This window comes from Sinocyclocheilus rhinocerous, unplaced genomic scaffold, assembly GCF_001515625.1.
Source record: "Sinocyclocheilus rhinocerous isolate Xijiao unplaced genomic scaffold, SAMN03320098_v1.1 scaffold1464, whole genome shotgun sequence".
In the NCBI taxonomy this organism is placed as follows: Eukaryota; Metazoa; Chordata; class Actinopteri; order Cypriniformes; family Cyprinidae; genus Sinocyclocheilus; species Sinocyclocheilus rhinocerous.
In genome coordinates, this window is record NW_015643188.1 from 355,003 (window position 1) to 377,478 (window position 22,476).

At 34.9% G+C, this 22,476-nt stretch overlaps 1 protein-coding gene across 1 annotated transcript in view; it reads right to left on the reverse strand.

The window, feature by feature from the left end:
• Positions 1-22,476, reverse strand: part of LOC107757191 (vesicular, overexpressed in cancer, prosurvival protein 1-like) — a 44,403-nt gene that overhangs the window by 18,116 nt on the left and 3,811 nt on the right. The window contains exon 2 of the mRNA XM_016574609.1: positions 12,819-12,877. Within this exon, the coding sequence (XP_016430095.1) occupies positions 12,819-12,877 (59 nt within the window). The remainder of the gene's footprint in view (positions 1-12,818; positions 12,878-22,476) is intronic.

The window sequence follows — 22,476 nt, forward strand, 5'->3', positions numbered from 1 at the left end:
AAAGTATATTTATAATGCAATGCTAATCGATAGCCTTTATCACTGTATATAATACTATCATTCTGTAATATGAAACCACGTCTGGTCACAAAAAGAAGTTATTTCAAACACTCGACTATGTTAAGTTAATTTGGAGAAAAAGCATGTCAATAAATTATATTTTTGTTGGACAACAGGTTTGTAAATAGGCTTATACACATGCAAAACTGTATCGCACACATGCTACTGTACTACATTTATTCAGACCGATTTTTTGTGCACTGTACAACCCTGACCAAACCAGTTCCAGATTGTAAAAGGAGCTCCTCATTTAGTGATAAACTCCTCCTCAATTTCACGTCCGCCTCGCTCCATGTCGCTCCGCACTGTTGCACACAAAAATATGTCAACAACTAGACTTTATCGTTATTATCGCGGAAAGACTAATTCTTATCATGGGGAGAATTTTTACCGGTATATCGCAAGCGATAAGATATCGCACATCCCTATTGGGAACACAGCTGTCCTCAAACAGCTCCCAAGACAATGGCCCATCTACTTAAAACCCTAAAGCAGGGGAGACAGCCCAAAGCATGTGGGATTCAGGGGACCGCCTGCTTGAGAAAACCCTGAGATCAGGGGAGGCAGCCTATAATATCAAAAGGGAACCTCAGGGGAACCATCTATGCCCTAGAAAGCACCAAGGAAGCCCGACCTGGCTACCTGAAATATTCGGTAGGGAAAAAGCTCTCGACTCTCTTATCTTATCAAAGAAAACCAGCCTCAACCAGTACATCTTTGACAAAAATACTTCCCGAGTAGGGAGTCTTTACGAGAGCTCAATCCAAGGAACCTATACATGTGGACTGAACAGAGGAGCAAGGAACCCTGCTTCAATATCTACATACGTAGTGAGGGACGTCTCGCTCCACCCGGGCAGCTAGTCAAAGGGAACTGTCCTCAGACAGTTATCAGCTTTGACAACGTTTAAGGTGGGCTGCCTTAAATACACTGGAGGCAGATCAACCTGAGATGCTGCCAAGAAGAGAGCAAGGAACCCTACTTAAAAACCAAAATCACTGGGGATGGGCATCTTGGTACAATCTTCATAAAAGGGATAGCCACCAAAGGAAACGGTTCTCGTACATCTTTGATAGACTTCCGCTTAAAAGAGGTAACAAGAGGAGCTCAAACTCTGTGCTCGATCCCACCTCACCGCAAACTCTGTGCTCGATCCCACCTCACCGCAATCCAACGAAAGAAAGTCAAGCCTGGGTGGAACCGATTATTGTGACTACTATCCCTCGGGAGAGAACAGAAAGAAAGGAATTGCTGAAAAGGGAAGCACTTCCCGTCAGATTCCTTCCATGCCCCGCAAAAGAGAATCAAGCATACGAGGCATTTCTCAGCGTGATCACATCATGCAGTGTGCATTCAGCTCCCTCGAGAGCCAAACACGCTCTGTTCAAACACTCGATTCCCTCAAGAATCAGGCGAGAACAGAAACTGCCGCGAATGCATCGCATTAAGCCTGTGTGACTCCCTCGAGAGGTGAATGCACTCATGCAAACACTGTCTACAATCTCGAGTAAAAGCAAAGCTTTACCTCTGCTCTCAGTAGCCTCGTGCATGACCATGAGCGCATCCCGCCGTCTCGTGAGTCAAACGCACATTCACACTTATTCATAATAAGCGCAATGAGAGCATTCAATCATGCATGTCGTCAGGTCCTCAAACGGAGGCACACACTAAAGCTGTGTCTGAAATCGCTCACTCATTCACTAATCCCTATATAGTGTATGGCAGTTGAGTGCACTATATCAGAAAGGAGTGAACGGATTCGGACGGTGACATGTAGGCTACACTGCACGTGAGACCACGTATGAACTTATATTACATGCACCTTATTTTAGAAAATAATATTAATAGCAATAACACTCAAAATGACTTTATATTGTAATTATACATACCTCTGCGTCAGCTTTGTGGTTTCATCGATGGTATATTATTAATTTGTTTTGTTATGCTTATATGTTCATAATCATTAAATACTATTAAAATACTGTCAACAAATATAAATACACATTAACACGTTCATAATTTTATGTATTTATTATTTATAGTATCTTGAAACTCTCCCAAGCAGAGTTTTGCACTCAGATAAGATGACAATGGTCGTAGAGCGCCCTCAGGCGACCGTTAATTTTACATCAGAATGAATACGCTACCTATAGGTGATCAATTTTAAATTATCCACCAAATTATCATAATTTTTGTAAATTAAGAAAGATGCAACCTCAGTAAATTAGTAAAATATTAAATTGAGTTAATGCCTACATAATATATTTTAATATAAATAATGTATGAAATATAAACGTTAAAGCAGAAATAAGAACGATATAAACGGCATCTCTCCTTCAAACTCGCTCGCTCCCGCTCTCTCTTCCAGCTCGTCGCTACTCCGCATTGAATTGTGGGAAATAGTGCTTCAGCGAGTGTAGATCAACTGTACACTCGAAATCAGAATGCATTGTGGGTAAAAAGTAGTGAATGAATGTAGGGAATGAAGTCGTTCACTCAGAATTCGGACCCGACATCCAATATAGTGCACTACATTTTGCAGAGTGTTTCCTACACGTACACAAACAAATGCTCCTGAAGACAAAAGAAGCTGATGACATGCATCCTCTTATACTTATTCTAATGACGTCATGGGCTGTGCGGTCCAGTGATCTGGAGTGTTTTCACACGAGTTTCAGACACCGGTCATGCTGATTGCATTCCCCATAAAGTCCACTACTAGAGGACGCAGTGCGAGTTCCCTTAAAAGGGAACAGCAAGGATTTTTAAAAGACTGTAAAAAGACTGAAATATATATATTTTTTTTCGTTTTGTAAAATGTACTCCAACCTTTATTTACAATTTGGAAAAATCACTTTTACAGTGTTGGATCTTTAAAAATTAGGAAATCTCAGAAACTTTTAAGGAGCCATTGACAAAATAAGAGTGTATGTGATGAAGAAAAAGAAAGAAATATATTAATTTTGTAGTTTCTGCATGTTGGTTGCATCACACAAGTTTAAAATTATTTATGCACCCCCAAAATAATTTTAATTTACAAATTAAAAACATGCTTACTGTTGAAACGGTGTATTCAAGTTATTGAATGTATTTATCTCCACACAAAAACAGTGTTGTGTCATCGACCAAAGGCCACAAGGTGACACCGAGCATCTGATGTAGACAACCAGACAACAGATAAACATCTGTATAAAATATAACGCAATCCTAGTGAGTCAACCATATTCCTACAGTTGATCAGTGTTGGGCAAGTTACTTCCAAAATGTAATACATTATATATTACTAGTTACTGTCTTTTGAAAGTAATTAGTTACATTACAATATTACTGTCTCTGAATTGTAATGCATTACACTACTTTTGAGTCACTTTTGAGTTACTTTCATCCAAAATATCCACATAAGTATTGTAAAATGCCAAAATGTAGTTTAATGCTGCTCATTCTACATCCAGTGGAGGGTAACGTGGTAGGTCTATATAGCATAAAATATATGAAATCATATTTAGATACCGGTATGTAGGTGTAATATTATTACTTTTGTAATGCGTTACTCCCAACACTGCAGTTGATAATATAAAGATAAGAGAGACAGCATCTTAGCATCTAGTGGTCTCGTGTTCAGAGTTGCTGGAAACCATGAAAGGCAATCTCACAGTCCACCGCTTACACAACAACACAAACCTGACTCCATCCGTCACAAACACACACTCATCTCTACCAGCTGAGACCATCATTTCTCACTCGGTAAAACCAAATATCACAATGTCACATGTAAAGGTCAGCATTTTGTTTGACCAGCTGCAAACCTCTGAAATGGAAATAAACTACAGTTCAACTGCATGTTTACGCTTTCTAAAGAAAATGTGGTGTTTGCCTGTGCAACCCCCCCCCCAACACAACATTAAATACTCATTAAAGGAATAGTTTAGCCAAAAATGAAAATTAGGCCCTCTGGCCATCCAAGATTAGGATGAGTTTGTTTCTTCATCAGGTTTGTAGAAATGCAGCATTGCATCAGTGTCTCAGCAATGGATGCTCTGCAGTGAATGGGTGCCGTCAGAATGAGAGTCCAAACAGCTGATAAAAACATCACAATAATCCACAAGTAATCCACAGCACTCCAGTCCATCAGTTAACATCTGGAGAAGACAAAAGCTGAAACTAATCCATCATTAAGACGTTTTTAACTAAAATACATAGAGTCCATAATCCATAATAACTCTTCCTCCAGTGAAAAAGTGCATCTCCTGTTGTCTCTCACATCAGAATCCAGCAACAAACAAGTTGTTTTGGCTTGTAAACGGTGCTTGATCTGTGCAGATTTCTCTTTATTGTGATGTTTTTATCAGCTGTTTGGACTCTCATTCTGACGGCACCCATTCACTGCAGAGCATCCATTGCTGAGACACTGATGCAGTGCTACATTTCTTCAAACCTGATGAAGAAACAAACTCATCCTGATCTCGGATGACCTGAAGGTGAGCACATTTTTAGCTAGTGTTCATTTTTGGCTGATCTATTCCTTCAATATTTCAAACAGATCATGTAAATAACATAATTCTTCTTGTGAGCTGAGTCCAATGTTTGATGTAGAGAATGAAAATAACCCTCTTCCCTGCAGTTGGGAGGACTTGTACAATCAAAGCTTTCCTGTGATCTAGTTCCTCTGTATCCAGCAGAGCTTGAAAGTTGATGCAATGACAGGTCAATATGTTTCTCTGTGACTGCAGCTTTACGCTTCAGTGCTTGAACCGTGATGTTGATGGATGGTGTTTGCATTGCTTTGATTAAGATGTTAAAAACCCATTCATCCAAATGGAAAAACAAAAAGTTTAAAAAACAGTTCAACACCAAAACAAGAATTTCGCCATCATTTATAAACCCTCATGTCCTTTGAAATCCATATTTGACCTTATTTCTCCTGTGAAAAATAACACAGGATATGCAGAGCAGAATGTGCAAACTTCTCTTCGCCACAACATGACTTGACCACAACATTTTCCTTTAAAAATTTGATGAATAAAAATAAGATAAATAGTTATCATATAAAATGTATTTTATGCCACCCAAAATGCTTTTTCAACACTTAAACTTAAAAACGTAAAAGTCAAATAAAAAATGTATTAATTAATGCTGCTTGTGCTCATCTGACATGTTCTTACTCTGTAGGCTTAAACGCATTTAGACAATATATAATCTTGTTTTTGATACTGTAATATAAAATCCTATTCTTGTGACCCATTGGCATGCTGGGTAAATACTACTGCCACAATGGATGCTGAAGCAGATAATTAGCCATTGTTGATGACCTTTCAACAGAACATCTGTTATTGAAGGTCTTAATTACCAGCACACTTTAAAAGTCGCTGCCCTTTGATTTAACGAGCATAAGAGTTCGCACTGAGCTTCTGATATTTACTGCAAGTCTTTGTTCAGTGAGGTGTGAAGCAGCTCTGACAAAAGGCACACTGCTTAAACATTAATTATCAGAAATAAAAAAATCTTTTTTTTAATGATTTTTAATTTATTAAAATTAAAATATAAATTATAATTAAAATAAATAAAATCCAGCACTCAGCTTGTTCGATATAAAAATGCATCATCTGGGTGTCAGATCTGAACCGCTGACTGACAGCTTTACAGTTTTTTTTAGCTGCTTGCACACAAAATCTTCACTTGTGACAGTTTCTGAAAGCTGTCACTCAAACAGCAGAAGCACACACCAAATCTGCAAAACCATACACTAATTCTCAGCCTTTGACTCACTTTTCAATTTCATAAAACACTTTTTGCAAAACATAACACAATTCTCTATGCAACACAAATCTAACAGGAATTAATATTATGGCAAAGCTGTTTGCAAATGTTTGCTTTTGAGATGTGTTTGTGATATTTTGAATGCAGCGCTTCATTCTGCAAGAGATGTGAGGCATTTTGCATTTTGTGTGCAATTCTTGGATTTGTGTGTAAAGTTTTGAAAAAACAGGCAGTTTTGAAAATACTGTGTAAGCAGCTGAATAAACCTGTAATGTCACTGCAATTTGTTTGCATAATATATGTGTGTGTACTGTGTATATTTATTATGTATATATAAATACACACACATACAGTATACATTTAGAAAATATTTACATGCATTTATTACATGCATGTCTATATTTATATTCATATAATTTAGATTATAAATAAATATATTTAATATATAAAAATATTTTTTTTCTGAAATATATACGTGCATGTGTGTGTATTTATATATACATAATAAATATACACAGCACACATACATATATTAAACAAAGTTATTAAAGTTATAAACAAAAACTTTTATTTTGGATGCAATTAATCGCAATTAATCGTTTGAAAGCACAAAAAAAATCCTTGCCACGTGTACTGCGTTAAGCTAACTGAGGCTTGTTATAGCACTTGTGTATCATTGCTCTTTTGTTGATTCTGATTGCTACCATTGTCCTCATTTGTAAGTCGTTTTGGATAAAAGCGTCTACTGAATGACTAAATGTAAATGTAATATTCTGCGCTTTGTACTGTAATGTTTTGTCACCGGTGAACGAGACATGAGCTAATCTCTCATCGTGTCACTGGTTAGCCTGTGCTCTATCTGTGTGCGGTCATGTGATTTGGAGGGGGTGTGGCTTTGGAGAGTGATTTGTATGGAGGGTGGGATCTTATGTTTTTTAAGCTAGCTTGTTAGCTAGTTAACCTCTCCAAAATCGCATGATCACACACACAAACATTGAGGAGCACAGAAACGTATTGTCAAAACAGCCCCACAACTTTTATTAATAAAATAGCTTCGATACTGAATCGCTACATTAAATAAGGTAAAATCCCTGTTTTTGAAGCAGCTAAACTCACAGCTTCTTTGTTTGTAGAGAGAGACATGCAGATGCAGGTAATTCACACACACACACACAACTGTCATCTCTCTCTCTCGCGCTGTCTCTCAATAAATTATTCAAATGAATGCTACAATTCATTCAAATAAATGTGATGATCTGCTTCATCTATGTGTCTGATTTGAAGCGGGCAGAATGCCTTACGAGCTGTCACTGATGAAAATAACCATAATTTGTACTCTTCCGGTCAAATATCACAATGCAAACATCATTAACAGATTTAACTTGTCAATGCTGGCAAATGACCATGGTATAAGAGGAGTAATGCACGGCTAGCTAACGATTTTAATGCACTCCGCTGTGTGTCGGGTGGTTCTTTGCTTCCACGTCGTGCATTAAAGTCATTTAATACACAGCCAGGTGTGCAATATCCCTTACATTTGACAACAGCACAATTACAATACTAATGTAATGTTTTTTTTTCTTTGCTTTCAAACATTAAACCATAGAGCTTTTATTTTGGTGGAAACTGCATGGAAACTTCTCTTTAGAAATGCTTCTGTTTTGTTGACAACAGATTTATAAATGCTTAATACAAACTTGGGAAGCTATTTTGGAGCATATTTTCAAATGCACATTACATGCAGCGAACACAGCGCTCGATCCACATCCTCAAAAACAAGAGCGTTTAGGTAACGAGCCTTAAAAATGAGAATAAACTCAGCAGAACTAACTGGAGCTGAAGTCAAGTCTTGATTGTGAAGGGCAGTGGAGAGCTCTCAGCCGCTGTCTCGTGTAGAGCTCCAGTCAAACGGACCGGATCAAGCGCTCAGACTGGCCTTCATTACCCATTCTTCAACTTCACATAACTGATCGAGCGGATGAGCCAGCTTCCCTCCTGCCTCCATCGTTAAGAGCGGTCGAAGCGGACATGCTCACTGAAATGCAGAGAGAGTTTGGACTCTGCATGTCTGATCAACAATGGACAGTTCTGAGTGTGAACGGCACTATAATAACTCTGGTTTGAGATAAAGGACATTTATCTCATTCATAATAATGCACAGTGATATTTCAGAACATTTAGAAACTAAATGAAACTATATTGCCTGAGGTTAGTGAATAGTGAATTTCTAAAATAATCCGTTTACTGAATTCCCCAATTTAATGTCATCAATAGAAAATCTAAATACGTGCAATGCCATGCTGACAGGGTCGTCTATGAAACATGCAAGACTGTGTCCAAGCACACTTGAAAGTCTTCATAAATTATAAAAGAAGGCCATGTCAATATTTACAGCCGTTCAAAGAAAACGTATGATCTATATTTAAAAAGTGGCATGCACCATATAAGTCACATGTGATAAATAAATGATGACAGCCCACACAACGGCTACTGAAACAGAGACTGCACGGAATATTAAACACATACGAGTTAGAATTTAATTCTATGAAAGAGCAGATCAGAGAGGGATCTATCTTTCAGGAGGGATGGAGACAGGGACAGAAAGCTGAATCATCAGAAAGAACACAGTAAACATCTACAGCTTGGGAAGAAATAAATTCACTGCCTTAAAATAAAAACAAAGACAGAAGTGTGTTTGAAGTTTAATAGCTTAAGGAGAAACATCTATAAATTACATAATCAAGGGATTACTTCATTTATAAGAGCAATGCACATTAATTAACATTTCTGTAAATGTGGCAGTATTAGCCAACACACTCATTTTTAACTGTAGTCCTTTGTTCAGATGTTAAAAATGCCTTAAAAACATTAAATCACCCCCCACTAAGTATTTATTTATTTATTTGTAAAATGTCCCTAGAAAATATTTTTGGATGCAGGATATCTGATCATAATTAAAAGATAAATCGATTTAAAATAAAATGTAAATCAAATAATGTGTGTGTATTCTGCTATAAAGAATTAATTTTTGAAGTTGAACAAAGATTAATGGAGTTTTGTTTTACAAGAATATACTACTTCAGGCTTTTTTTTTTAATTCAAAATTTCATGATTAATTCAATGTGTTACTCACCATTTCTTTGTAATTATTTGTGAAATTTACAAGCAATTTCCAAGTCGTTAAAATTCATTAAATTGTCAGAAGTGTGGTTGTTTACTGTGAAATTACTATTTGGGGTCAGTAAGATTTTGTTGTTGTTGTCTTTTAAATAAATTCATACTTTTATTCATCAAGGATGCAGTAAATTGATCAAATATGACAGTAAAGACATTTCTAATGTTAGAAAAGAGGTTACCCACAATTCAGGAATCACAGCATGCAACTACAATGCTCAAAGCTGTCAGCTCAGATCAGAATCGTTAGAAAGTCCTGGTCTATGTAGATTTCCAGTGTATTCTTCTTTCTTAAAGACATTCTTTCAGACAGTGGAATATTGGACTCTAAAGCTCTTATAAATGAGTAGAAGCCCTTTATTAGATATTTATAACCATTTCTTCACCATTAGAGCTCCTTTAATCTATAGCTGATGTCGACAATCTACTCAATTCATGAGACCAATCCAGACCACAGGCTTCTGAGGAACTACATATAACATTCATAAGACACTTACGAAGAGCTTACTTTCTCACACTACCGTAGATGTATTAAGTCCATGACATGTTTAGATGGAAACACAAAATGTGCCAGTTTATGATTTCTCATGGTTTATGTAAAAAGGTGAGCTGATGAAAACATCATTCTTGGGAGTTTTAATAATATAAGTGTGTATACATTACATCATTGCGTGATTACGTAAACAAGCTGAATTGAAACAAACTGCCCAAAACGAATCAGTTCTCGGAAAAGAATCGGATTTCCACGTTTGTCACGTTTGACATTACAGCTAATAATAATGTGGTCAGTAATGTTCAGTTTCTTGCACAGACTGATCGTTTCACTTCATAAAACCTCAATATATCATCAGGAGCCACAGGTATTAATTTCGTGTTGCCTGATATGCTTTTTTGACTCTCAAAGTGACGGTGGCCGTTGACTTGCATTTTATGAATCATCAAGGCCTATGCTTTCAGCTAAATATCTTCTTTACTGTTTTACTGAAGAACCAAAGTCAGCTACATCTTGGATGGCTCCCTGAGGGGGAGTGAATTAACAGCAAATCTTCTTCATTTTTGGGTAAATATGCCTTTAATCTGGGTTCAAACACAACATGACTAATCTGAGCTCAGCAAGAAACAGAAAGGTCATAGCCATCAAACGACCTTAAGACAAGTTTTTCCTCTGCGTTCGGTGTCATTCAAAGGTGCCAATCATTCAACAGAAAACAGGCATGCAGTGCAGAAGAACCAGAGGGGAAAACATCTAAATTCAGGCAAAGTTTATGTGTGTCAGGGTCTTGGCTTAGGTTGTGTGATGGGTGCAAGCGTTCCATCACCCCTCCAGCATTTCCCACTGCGCCGGACTCCTGCTTTATTCTGCACACCACAATGCAAAGCCATGCAATCACATCCCCAAATGAACACTGCTGCAGGTATTACAGCAGGACACATTCAGAGATGAAAGCAGGCCAACAGGATGTTCAATTTGGCTTGTTACAAACAGAAAGAACATGCAGCATTATAATTGGAGGCCTGCCGATGAACTGCTCACAGACTCCCAGTGGGACACCACATACAGCCCAGAGCTCTTAAAGAGACAGCTCCCCAAAAATGAAACATTTATCATCATTCCATCACTGTTCCAAACCTGTATGGACTTTCTTGTACTAGCTGCTCTTTTACATGCAAGTACAATACATGGGACTGGAGCCTTCAAGCTTTAAAAATAGTTTTGATAACTTTCCATTTGATAACTTTCTGTGAGGCACATTTTTTTTTTTACATTTAAAAAAAAAATATATTATTAATAATTATTATTATTATTAAAATAATAAATATTATACATTAAAACTTAAATATTAATAAAATAATATTAATTAATTAATTATTATTATTATTTGTTTTAATTTGTTATTTTACTAATATCCAATCATACAAATGAAAAAATAAAAATCAAATTCCCATTTAATAATTGCATAATATTTTAAAAAGCTTAAAAACAGCTCAAAAAGTCAGCCAGCTATTAAATTGTCAATTATTGCGCCTTTAGCGTCAACAGTCGAGTTGCTTTTTACCCCAAATACCTTATACTTTTTACATTCTTCAGTTATTGAAAAACTGAGTTTTTGTGCAATCTAGTGATTTAGAGGAAAATAGTGAAATGCACCTTTTACCACTTAGCCCTGTTGTACACTACATGATAAATGAATATTATTTGTAATTATTTCTTTTTTTCCCCCTTTTGTAGACCACGCATACACATCACAGATGCATATAAATCAATCGATAAATGCAAACCTTCTCCAACTCTTGATTCTCTGATTGGAAACTGGTCCATATTTTGCCGTCAAAATTCAGCTGAAATATGAATTGTTGTGAGGCTTCACAACACCAATAAATTATAGAATATTTTCTCTGGAGCTTCTAAGTATGCAAAATTATCGGTTATCGGTATCAGCGATAAATCATAGAATATCACCGATAAACTATAGAATATTTTCTCTGGAGCTTTCAAGTATACAAATTTATCTGTTATTGGTATCAGCAATAAATTATAGAATATCACTGATACATTATAGAATATTTTCTCTAAAGCTACCAAGTACACAAAATAATCGGTTATTGGTATTGGTGATAAATTATAGAATATTTTCTCTGGAGCTTTTATTGGTGATTGGTGGTATGAAACATTTTGTTTTGGTAATCAGGCTCTCAAAATGCATGGAAAATATAAACATTAGACGATAAACCAACTTTAAAAAATTGTTGCCTTTTATATAACTGAATTAAAATAAGTTGAAGTATTAAAACTACTAGAAAAAAGCACATAACTAAAGATAAAAGCACATAACTAAAATTTTAACTAAAATGAAAATGAAAACTAAAAAAAATAAAAATACAAACAAAAAATACCAAAAATACATAAATAAATAAAAAATAATAATAAATAAATAAAAATGAAAAAAAGTAGTATGATTACTATAATAGTATATAAGCCTAAACAATAATAGAAAAACATATTTTGGAGAGCAGCAGGTACACTGGTGTTTTGATTGCTGATTAGTGGTGAACATTAAAGGGGCTGTATGTAATTTTTTTAGACTGTACTAATGCATAAAACACCATGATATGCAAATATTTTTGTTTATGGTTATGGTTTGCAAATATTTAGGAAACACACTAAGTTCACATACTTGTTTCTCTGAAAAACAACGCTACATCCAGTTATTCTACTTTGAAAAGTGCGTTCGGTGTCGAAATGTCTGTTTTTGTCTTGGTCTGTGTGACTCCGCCCACTGCTAGTTTACCCAATAGTATTTCAACGCCCCGGGTTGCCAGCTGATGGAAAACACAGTGCATTGCATCCATGGAAGCCAGCAATCGAACTGGGTCAGAGATCGCAGATTCGCAGATTCATCCGCTAGCTGTCAATATTACACACTGCATCTTTAAACCTCTGTACATACAGTGGCACAGTCAGACTTTAGGGTACTTAAATCTTTAATGTACCTTACAGTTATAAATGCATATTGCTGAAAGACTGCCTGCTCTATTAACTGAGCTTGAATGTTATGTTTTCATCCATAAGCAAGTGCGGCGTTAATGAACAAAGCTGATAGCAGATTTGAGGCTTAAGTGAAGGATATTGTCAGATTTTCTTGTGCTGAGCCAGTGAGGCTCATCCTGACAGCACACCACAAACATATAATGACTTCTGAGAGTTAATGCATGCTGATGGAGTTGAGTAAACGTTAGAGGTTATAAAATAAAAGACATAAAAAAAACACTGTATGCAGATGATGGGAAAGCGTCTAAGGAAGACAAATAAAAGTGATTGTACTTACATGAAATAGATGGGGTATCCTCCTTCAAAATACCAGCAGTACTTCTTTGCTTCTATGCACTGCAAAAAAAATTATAAAACGGGAAAAATTAATTAATTAATAAATGCATTCAAATAAAGATGCATCTAATTTACAATTATAAATTATGTCTAGACAATGTTCTGTAAAATGTTACAAAATTATTAAAATTATTATTTTAATGAAATTTACCACATCCTGGGGAAATCAACTACATATACACATGTTTTGCATCCAGATTTGAAGTGGCTCTAAAAGGTTTCTGGACACTAAAGTCACACTTAAAATTGTCTAAATGTCATTGTAGCAGATGCAAAATATCACACCAGGTGGTGTCTGCAGTTAATCAAACCACACACAGACAAACACACGCAAGCACACGCTGTAAACCTGGTGTCCTCAGTGAGGCGTTCGCTCTCAGAAGAACCAAAAGATCTTCCTCTGGCTTAAGAGGTCATCGATTCAAGAGGCAGAAACTCTTCACACACAGCACAAATCAAACAAACCGCAGATAAATAAGCTCGCCCGCTCATGTTCTAACAGCCGTTACAGATTGAGAGATTTCTTTTGTACATTCGGTGCAATTTACTTATTTAATTGGAAACTTGGAAATTTGCTGAACAATATAAGAAATACAAAGATGAAAAGAAATGTGTTCCGTCCACAGCATCCACAGTTTTTGTATTACTGTGGAATATTCCACTGCTTGCACGGTTTTGTTGTGCGCTGACTGAACCGTCACTAAAATGTCTGATGAGACTTGGTAGATATCTTGCAAAGAAATGTGAAAGTCTAATAGAGGCACTGAAGACTGCAAAAACTTGATGATGAAACCTTCAGGAAATAGGAAGGAATTTTCTGTATTTTCCACATATCCAGATAAAGTCCTGGCAGAAAATTATCAGTATGCTACATTTCCATTTTTCGACTGATTTATTTATTATTATTTTTTAAATAATGTATGTCCCTTTCTGCACTCTTTATTCCAGTAAATAAAGGCAAAAAGCTACAATTATTTAAAAAAAACATAAAACACAGTATATAGTAATATTATACATGATAATATCAAATATAACATAAAAATCCATAATATATAATATATATTTAAAAAATCATTACAATTAGGGACAGTAAGTTTCCACAAAAATATTGTGCAGCACAACTGTGTTCAACATTGATAATAATCAGAAATGTTTGTTGAGCAGCAAATCAGCATATTAGAATGATTTCTGAAGATCATGTGACACTGAAGACTGGAGTAATGATGCTGAAAATACAGCTGCACATCACAGAAATAAATTACAGTTTAACACATATTTACATAGAAAACATATTTGAAACTATAATAATATTTCACAATTTTTACTGTATTTTCGATCAAATAAATGCAGACTCGGTGAACAGAAGAGACTTCTTTCAAAAACATTAAAAAATATTACCAACCCTAAACTTTTGATCATTATAAACTTTAAAAACAACCCTAAATATTAATTTTCTGGCATGTAACTCATCCTGCAGCATTTGTGCTACAGACATGAATGACATCTCACGCCCACTTAGAAGATTTCTACTACTTTTCTAGGAGACTGGACTAACAATATTTAACAAAACAATCTGTAGTCGAGAGACCAAAATATAACCACACAGAACACATATAACAACGTCCAGACAACCAAACACAAACGGACTTATCCACAATCAAGCCGCAGTCATACTGCCTTGACATGAATATAATATGATGTATGTGCAATGTACTGTAAATAACGTACAAATGCAAAAAGGTTATATTTATTCTGCAGGTTTCAGGTTGATTTAATTCCTTTTACTGCCTGCAGCATAAGACACAAATACACTGAATGTTTTAAACGTTACTTTTTTCATTCAAAGAGCATGCACTTTAATAATTAGTTTTTCAAAGTTGTAACAAAAAAGGATTAAAGAAAAAACAACAACAATTAAAAACCATTACTGGTGCATGTTTCACAAGAGAATGCTATTTCTGTTTTTCTGCTTTTTTCAACTTTCACATTTAATTCAATGCATTACTCGCCATTACTTTCTAATTGTTTGAGAAATTAACTAGCAATTTCCGAATGAACTCATCAAATATCTGTATCCCCATTCAAACGAGACTTTTTGATTATGAAAAAAAATCTTGACTGTGTCCAACAATTAAAATCATACAACAATGGCACAATATTGACCATAATTATTTTAGTTATTTAATACACATTTAAAATAGTGACACTCAAGAAGTAGCATTATTTGGATCCTATAATACATATATATATAAAGTCATAGTGTTGATGTTGGCTGAAGTTCAGCGATTCAACCCTGTTACATTGTAAGCAAAAAATAAATGAATGAATTAATTAAAAACATTTTTTTTTTTTTTTTAATTATCTAATTGTATATTAAATCATAGTGTTGATGTTGGCTGGTGTTCAGCGATTCAACCCTGTTTACTTAAGTTATTTTAAGTTTAAAAAAAAAAAAAAAAAATATATATATATATAATAAAATACATCTTTTATTCAAGAATCAATATTTGTTGTCAATAACTATCATTAACTTGTCAGACTCTGTTCCGTGTTTTGTGGTTGTTTTGCTCCTCATGTGCCTTCCTTTCCCATGTTTAATTTGTCCCAGGTGTTTCCCTTGATGTTTCATTGCTCCCAGGTGTGTCTCGTCATCCCCTCCTCCTGTGTGTATAAAAAGTGTTGGAAGGAACGTCTCCTCGTTCCTCTAAGTGCATTGTGACAGAACAGCGGACCCAAAACCGAAAGTGAGCGGCGACTTTTTCCTCGCGTTTGTTTTTCCCCGCCTTTGCTATTCCTTTAAGGCTGAGAAGAAAAAATGTTTGGTCATTCCTCACATAATATTGATACTAAATGTTTTTAACTTAATTTTATCACCAAGTTAGCATGGAAATCCATGCATAAAATTACCTTCAAAAGTGAAACACAAATAAGACCACAGAGTTCTCATTCAAACAGAGAACAGACAGAAAAACATAATTATTTCACACTAAATTAAGACAAAGCTAAATGTGCCATTTGTTATAATGGGTTTACTGTGTGTGACAATTGCTGTATATTTATTTAAATTAAAAGTTGTTATGAGGGGTCATATTTTAGAATTGTTAATAAATTATCACAAAAAAAAAATTCAGAAAATAATTACTCATTTTAGCCTCGGGAATAAAAAATAAAATACTTACTCATATCACCTTGCTGATCTTAATAGTACATGTAAAAAATCAATTGTATTCTACATTTGGGGATTCATTGTGTCAGTATGTTTATGATTACACATGTACAATTTGTAACATTAAGTGAAATTAAACATGATTGATCGATTAACTGAAAATCAATAAATAAATAAATAAGATCAATACATTGAATACATTAAAGTTGCCATAATATTTAAATCCTAAAGCAAAATCAGATGAGAAGGACTGATACACATAACCGTGTAATAGTTTTAACTGTTACATCTTTTTTAAAAGAGGAAAATATGAGCTGACATAATTGCCATAGACAGGATGTCTGTCAGACTCTGTTCCATGTTGTGTGTGTTTCTTGCTCCCCATGTGCCTTCCTATGCCCTTATTTGGTTAGGTTCCTGTCCTGATTAAGTTCATTTGTCCCTGGTGTTTTCCCTTGATGTTTCATTGCTCCCAGGTGTGTCTCGTCATCCCCTCCTCCTGTGTGTATAAAAAGTGTTCCCAGTCCCTAGTTCTCTGTCCGCTGTTAAACGTCTTCCTGTGTTCGTCTCCCTTGGTTCCTGGCATTAAAGTCTTGTTAAAGTATTCTCCAGCGTCTCCTCGTTCCTCTAAGTGCATTGTGACATAACTAGGCTACATTTGCAACCATTCAATTTTTTTAATTTATGTCAATCTTTCTATATATAAAAATTTGTATATGTACTGTATTATGATTAAGCTGTAAAAATGTCCCAAATATGTATTGTTAAAAAACTGCAATATTTAACAAAAAAATGACAAATAAAAGTTTCAGGTCTAGTTTGTAACCTACATGTGGAAAGTGCCAGTAAGAAAAACATCAAGAAAACGAAACAAGGCCGTTTTCCATCAGCGTTAGTCGTGTAATGACTAATACTGTGAACAGCAGCAAAGTCAAAGTTCACAGACTGTTTACAGCGCTGATCTGAGTGTTTGCCAAGCAATCGAGCCTGTGATGAATATGCATGAGAAACCAAACCATGTCTGACTGAATCTGCATGACGAATGCTATCGGAGGCTTTGGGACGGTCTCAGCCGCTAACACTTTCTACCCTCCGGTGTTCAGAAAGAGCTAAGTTAATGACAAATCCTCCTCGCTAACCTAAAATCAATATTCATGCACTTATGAGAAGAGTTTATTTGCAGCAGCAGCATAATGAAGACAAAAAAGGGACACAAGTGAGTGCTGAAACCCTGAATAAATGCTGGAGCGTTTAAGCGCTTTGTTGATGACATTAGCTCAGCGCTGACGTGATGTACTGCATAAGCTGCTCAGTTTCATCTCCCGTCTCAGTGAACGCATCCTAAATGGAAAACTGAACTAAAGTCAAAAGTCTGGCTACTGTAGATGAGACTTGTTGATTAGTGTGGCCGTCCTCAACAACACCGACTGACCATAAACATACTCTATGCAATGCTGAATAACGCGTGTGGTCAAAATGTTGTATATACAGTACAGTAAAAATACATTTTGTAAAGCATGCATAAAAGAGCTCACTCGAACACCTCACAAATATGACTCGTCTGGATGCTGCTGATGCAGTCTGATTTCTTAACACTAAACTCAAACAGACACATTTACACCGAATACAATTAAAAGCACCCTCATTTAAATAAAATAATTGGAGAACATAATAAACCCTTGCAAAAAAACAATTATATAGAGAAACACTTCAATGGAATATTGACACTTAAGTGTATTATTTCCATAATAAGTGCTCTTTTTAAAAGCGCAAATGTTTTTGAGCACTTAATTGCATGTGTATTGCAATTAAATGAAAATGTATTACAGTTTAAATGTATATTAAATATAATTACTTAGATTCAGAGTGCTTTTCACCTACTTAAGTAGGACTAATGGACATTTATACATTTATATAAATTATTAAAACATTATTAAAAAGGTACTTTGAAGTAAAACTTTTAATAACAGGGTTGAATATTTTACTTTTATTATCACAACGTGCACTTTTTAAAAGTGTACTTAAATGCACACACTTAAACAGCCTTTTCATCCATTAATATTATATCATCAATCAATCAATCAATTTTTTATAACAAATAAAATTTTACAAAAAAAAAAAAAATCTACAGCATTTTAAAAGCATGTGACATACTGTAATCCTACTACCACTTTAGATTAGGGAACACATATTCACTATTAAAGGGATAGTTCACCCAAAAATTATAATTCTGTAATTAATTACTCACCCTCATGTCGTTTCAAACCTGTGAGACCTTCGTTCATCTTCAGAACACAAATTAAGATATTTTTGATGAAATCTGAGAGCTCTTTGACCCTTTATAGACAGCAAGGATATTACCATGATCAAGGCTCAGAAACATAGCAAGAAAATAATATAAAATAGTCCATGTTACATCGTACAATTTTTAACCAAAAAAAGTTACGACTGCATCTAAAACTAAGTGTTTTCCTTCAATACACTATATTTACTCAATAGTAAATACTATTGACTAAATAAGCTATATTAAACTACTACAATAAACTACACTTACTCAATAATAAGTACAGTAGTTGTTGTAATAGTTTTGTTTAGGTATTGGGTTAAGAGATCTAGAATATGTTCATGCAGAATAAGACATTAATATGTGCTTTATAAGTACCAATAATCAGCCAATACACTAGTAATGTGTATGCTAATAAGCATCTAGTTAATAGTGTATAGTGTTCCCTAATAGAAAGTGTTACCAAAAGTTACGTTTGTTACATTCCGTTTCTCCCAAACACTGCTATACATTTCTACGTCAGATACAAGAACATCGGCAGACCTTCTGATTCTCTCTGGGATAAAAATAAAGTCTTGGTGCTAAATGACACACATTATTCCACTATGCATGACGAAAAAACAAAGCTGATCTCAACGGTCCATAATTAGCAGAAATCTCTGGTCAAGATCCGAAAGGTCACAATTTAGCACATCAGCGAGCCATGATTAATACTGCAGCGTTCTCCCAAGAGTCCTTATGCACGGCCACATAATGATAGTAGCTTTAAGACTAAATCCAATCAAATCTCAAGCTCTTCTCACCAGGGAGATCTAGAGGGAAGAAGCAGAATCATTCTCTCAGTCTGCTGTTTGTGAGCAAGCGTTCAGTGTTTAGAGAAACAATGTCAGCTCCAGCAGAGGGACGAACGCCAGCCTTCTCATTCAACACGCAGATCTGGACTGGAATAAACACAGAATACAGGCACAGAATCGCAAATGCTCTAATTGCTTTTGGCTAAAGAACAACAGTTTCATAAGAGAGGCCAACAGGGACCGAGTTTGCTGGGTTAAGTTCGGTTGTGTCTTAATCCTGTTCCGTCTCCTCCTCAACAATAATGACCTGAATCCTCTGAAAGCCCCATATCCTCATTTATTAAAAAATTCAGAGAAAATGCATCCATTTAATAACTTAAATGCACCTCCTCTATGATTATCATGTTTTAGATTTTTACATTTCTGCCCATTCTCTTATAGAATGGGGGTTGAAGTAAAAGATTATATTGTAAAAAAATATATAACTGTCCTATTTGTAGGGATGTAACGATTCACTCAACTCATGATTCGATTCGATTCACGATTTTTTTTTTTTTACAAAATGAGATTTAAGACAAATGATAAATTAAATGTGTCCTTTTATTATTGCTTGGACAAAATGCTGCACGTTTCTTTGTGAAATTGAAATATAACACTATAATAATATACTAATATAGCACTTGCATATCATTGCTCTTTTGCTGGTTTTGATTGATAAATAAGTAACACAAATAAAATAAATCTCTTCATATAAACAAGCTAAGGCTTTGTCTGTGCTCTTTCCATTTAAAATTAGAGGCAACCACTGCATTGTAATCATGATCCAAACAAAGATGCTGCATACATGCAACATGAGCAGTTTTTCATCTAAATTAGATTGTATAATTTCAAAATTTGAAGCAAAAACAGAATGGTTTGACTTCAGTTTTGTGAAACTATAAATAAAAATATCTGCATGAAACAGCAAAGCTGAATGAGATGCAGATTCACTCTCTGCCAGCAGGTGGCGCTTAAAGCGTTTCCGCTGTAAACAAAGAAGCGCTGCACATATGAACTAGATGCAAGATGAAAAGAAAAAATACCATCTAAACTTTTCTAAAGACAGTAAGTTCCCCTCAGACATACATTCATATAAACTCCTACCCCTAAATGAATCGTGATTTGTTTACCATCTCAACCGATTTGAATCGTCACATATTTGAATCGATTTTCAACCGGCTCGCAGTTAATCGTTACATCCCTACCTATTTGTACAACATACTGTTTCAAAGCAGCCAACAAAGTCATGAGTGCAATAAAATTCCAGATAATTAGATTTTTTTTATAAGGCAAGGCCAGTTCAGGCTGTAAAATGTCTTGTGTGGTCATTATTCCAAAACCATAACACTACTTATGAATTATTAATTCAAGATATTTGTATAAAACCCTTTTTACCCTGGAATATATATATATGTGTGTGTGTGTGTGTGTGTTGTCAAAATTAGCGCGTTAACGCAGGCAATTAAGTTGTTCAGTTTTAACGCATTAAAAATATTTAACGCAGTTAACGCAGGGGCGGAGCTAGGGTTGGCCACACCACTCACAACTGCTGCTTCGGTCTCTTTTTTTCTTGACAAGAAGTGCATTTATTTAGATGCAGAACGTCTTTACGAGCACTTCAAACTGGAGACGTACCAGACGCGTGCTCCAACTTCACTTCTGCACCAGGCGCGAGTCAAATGAGCGCAGAAAACGGTACTGTGCTCATAGCGTGTGCTCTTCAATTGCACGCACAAAGGCGCCGGCGCGCGGCACAGTATGGAAGAATAATCAGGACAATTTTCAAAAGGAATTGCAAATTGTTTTTCAATTGCGTTTTCCATATTTGGAATCATAAATTGTGACATAATCCAAACGCAACTGCAAATCTTGCATTACCGTTTGAGTTTGAAAATTAACACTGCATGCATGTAATATTTGTTAATTATGAGTCCGATTTAAGATCATGTCTCTAAAATGGTTTTCAAAACTGTCCTGGAGCAGTTCAGCACTGTCTCCCTCATCTAACACACCCGATTCAACTCGTCAGCTCATTACTAGAGACTTTAAGACCTGAAGTGGGTCAGAAAAGGTAAAGAGAGTTAAGAGAAAATATGATGCGTGTCAGATCCGCGTCATGTTCAGCAGCAGCAGCTCTTAAAGTAACAGCAGCCAAAATAACCGAATAACCAGCTGCTGTGATGTCTGTTCATCAAAAAAAACAAAAAAAAAAACAAAAAAAAAACAGGGAAATCAATAACTGTTGTAGCTTTAAGGATTAATCTGTATTTAATTTAGAATTTAGTGTTCGATAACTTTATTCTAAGTTTTGTATATTTCTGCTGAAGGCCACAGGTACATATGACATTTATTATAATGTGTTTATGTGAAGATTGTTTTAATTTCACTTAAATTAGAAGTTATTTTTTTAAAGTCTAATAAATGTTAAAATTGATTGTTCTCAATTATACTGTAATGCTAAATATAATTATTCAATAATACTCGTCTTCAGTCATAAAAAAAGATGCCATTAAACAAATATAAAAAATATACTGTCTTCATGCTGTTTCTACATTAATTTGAAAATTGAATGGGAAATTATTGCAATGTAAAAGTATATTTTAAAACTTTAATGTTAGGTGGGATTGATTGCGATTCATTTCAGAATATATATATATATATATATATATATACATATAACTGTTTTGAAAATAACTATTAAGATATCTACTGTCAATTGTATTTTAAGTAGGACTGGACGATATGGCCAAAATTGATATCACGATATATTTCTTAATTTTGGTCGATACGATATAATTCCGATATCGATATGAACACTAATTATCTGAAATAGAAATAAATTGTAACATTATAAATGCCTTTATCATCACTTTTGATCAATTTTAAGCATCCTTGCTAAATAAAAGTATTAATTTCTATAATTTTCTGTCATATAAATTGGTCTCTTCATTAGAAATTAGCCTACTGATTGCCACCATTGATGGACAAAATGTTTTAATAATATTAATAATATCTGTATGACATATTCTGCAGTTCTGCCCTGTTGTACCGAATATCTATACTTTTCAAATTATCATAACGAAGTTAGAAATTCAAATATTGTGACAAAATTAATTTTGTAGGGTGCCACAAGTTTGTTAAAATTTCCAAAGGGTGCCGCGACTAAAGAAAGGTTGGGAAACACTGATATAAAGTATGATAGAAAGGGTTGCCAAATAGTGTGAAATGTTTCTGTATAGTCATGCACTGTAAATCTGATTATTTTCTCAAGTTTTTAAAAATTTATCAATATGAATACAAAGATCACATTTCTAAG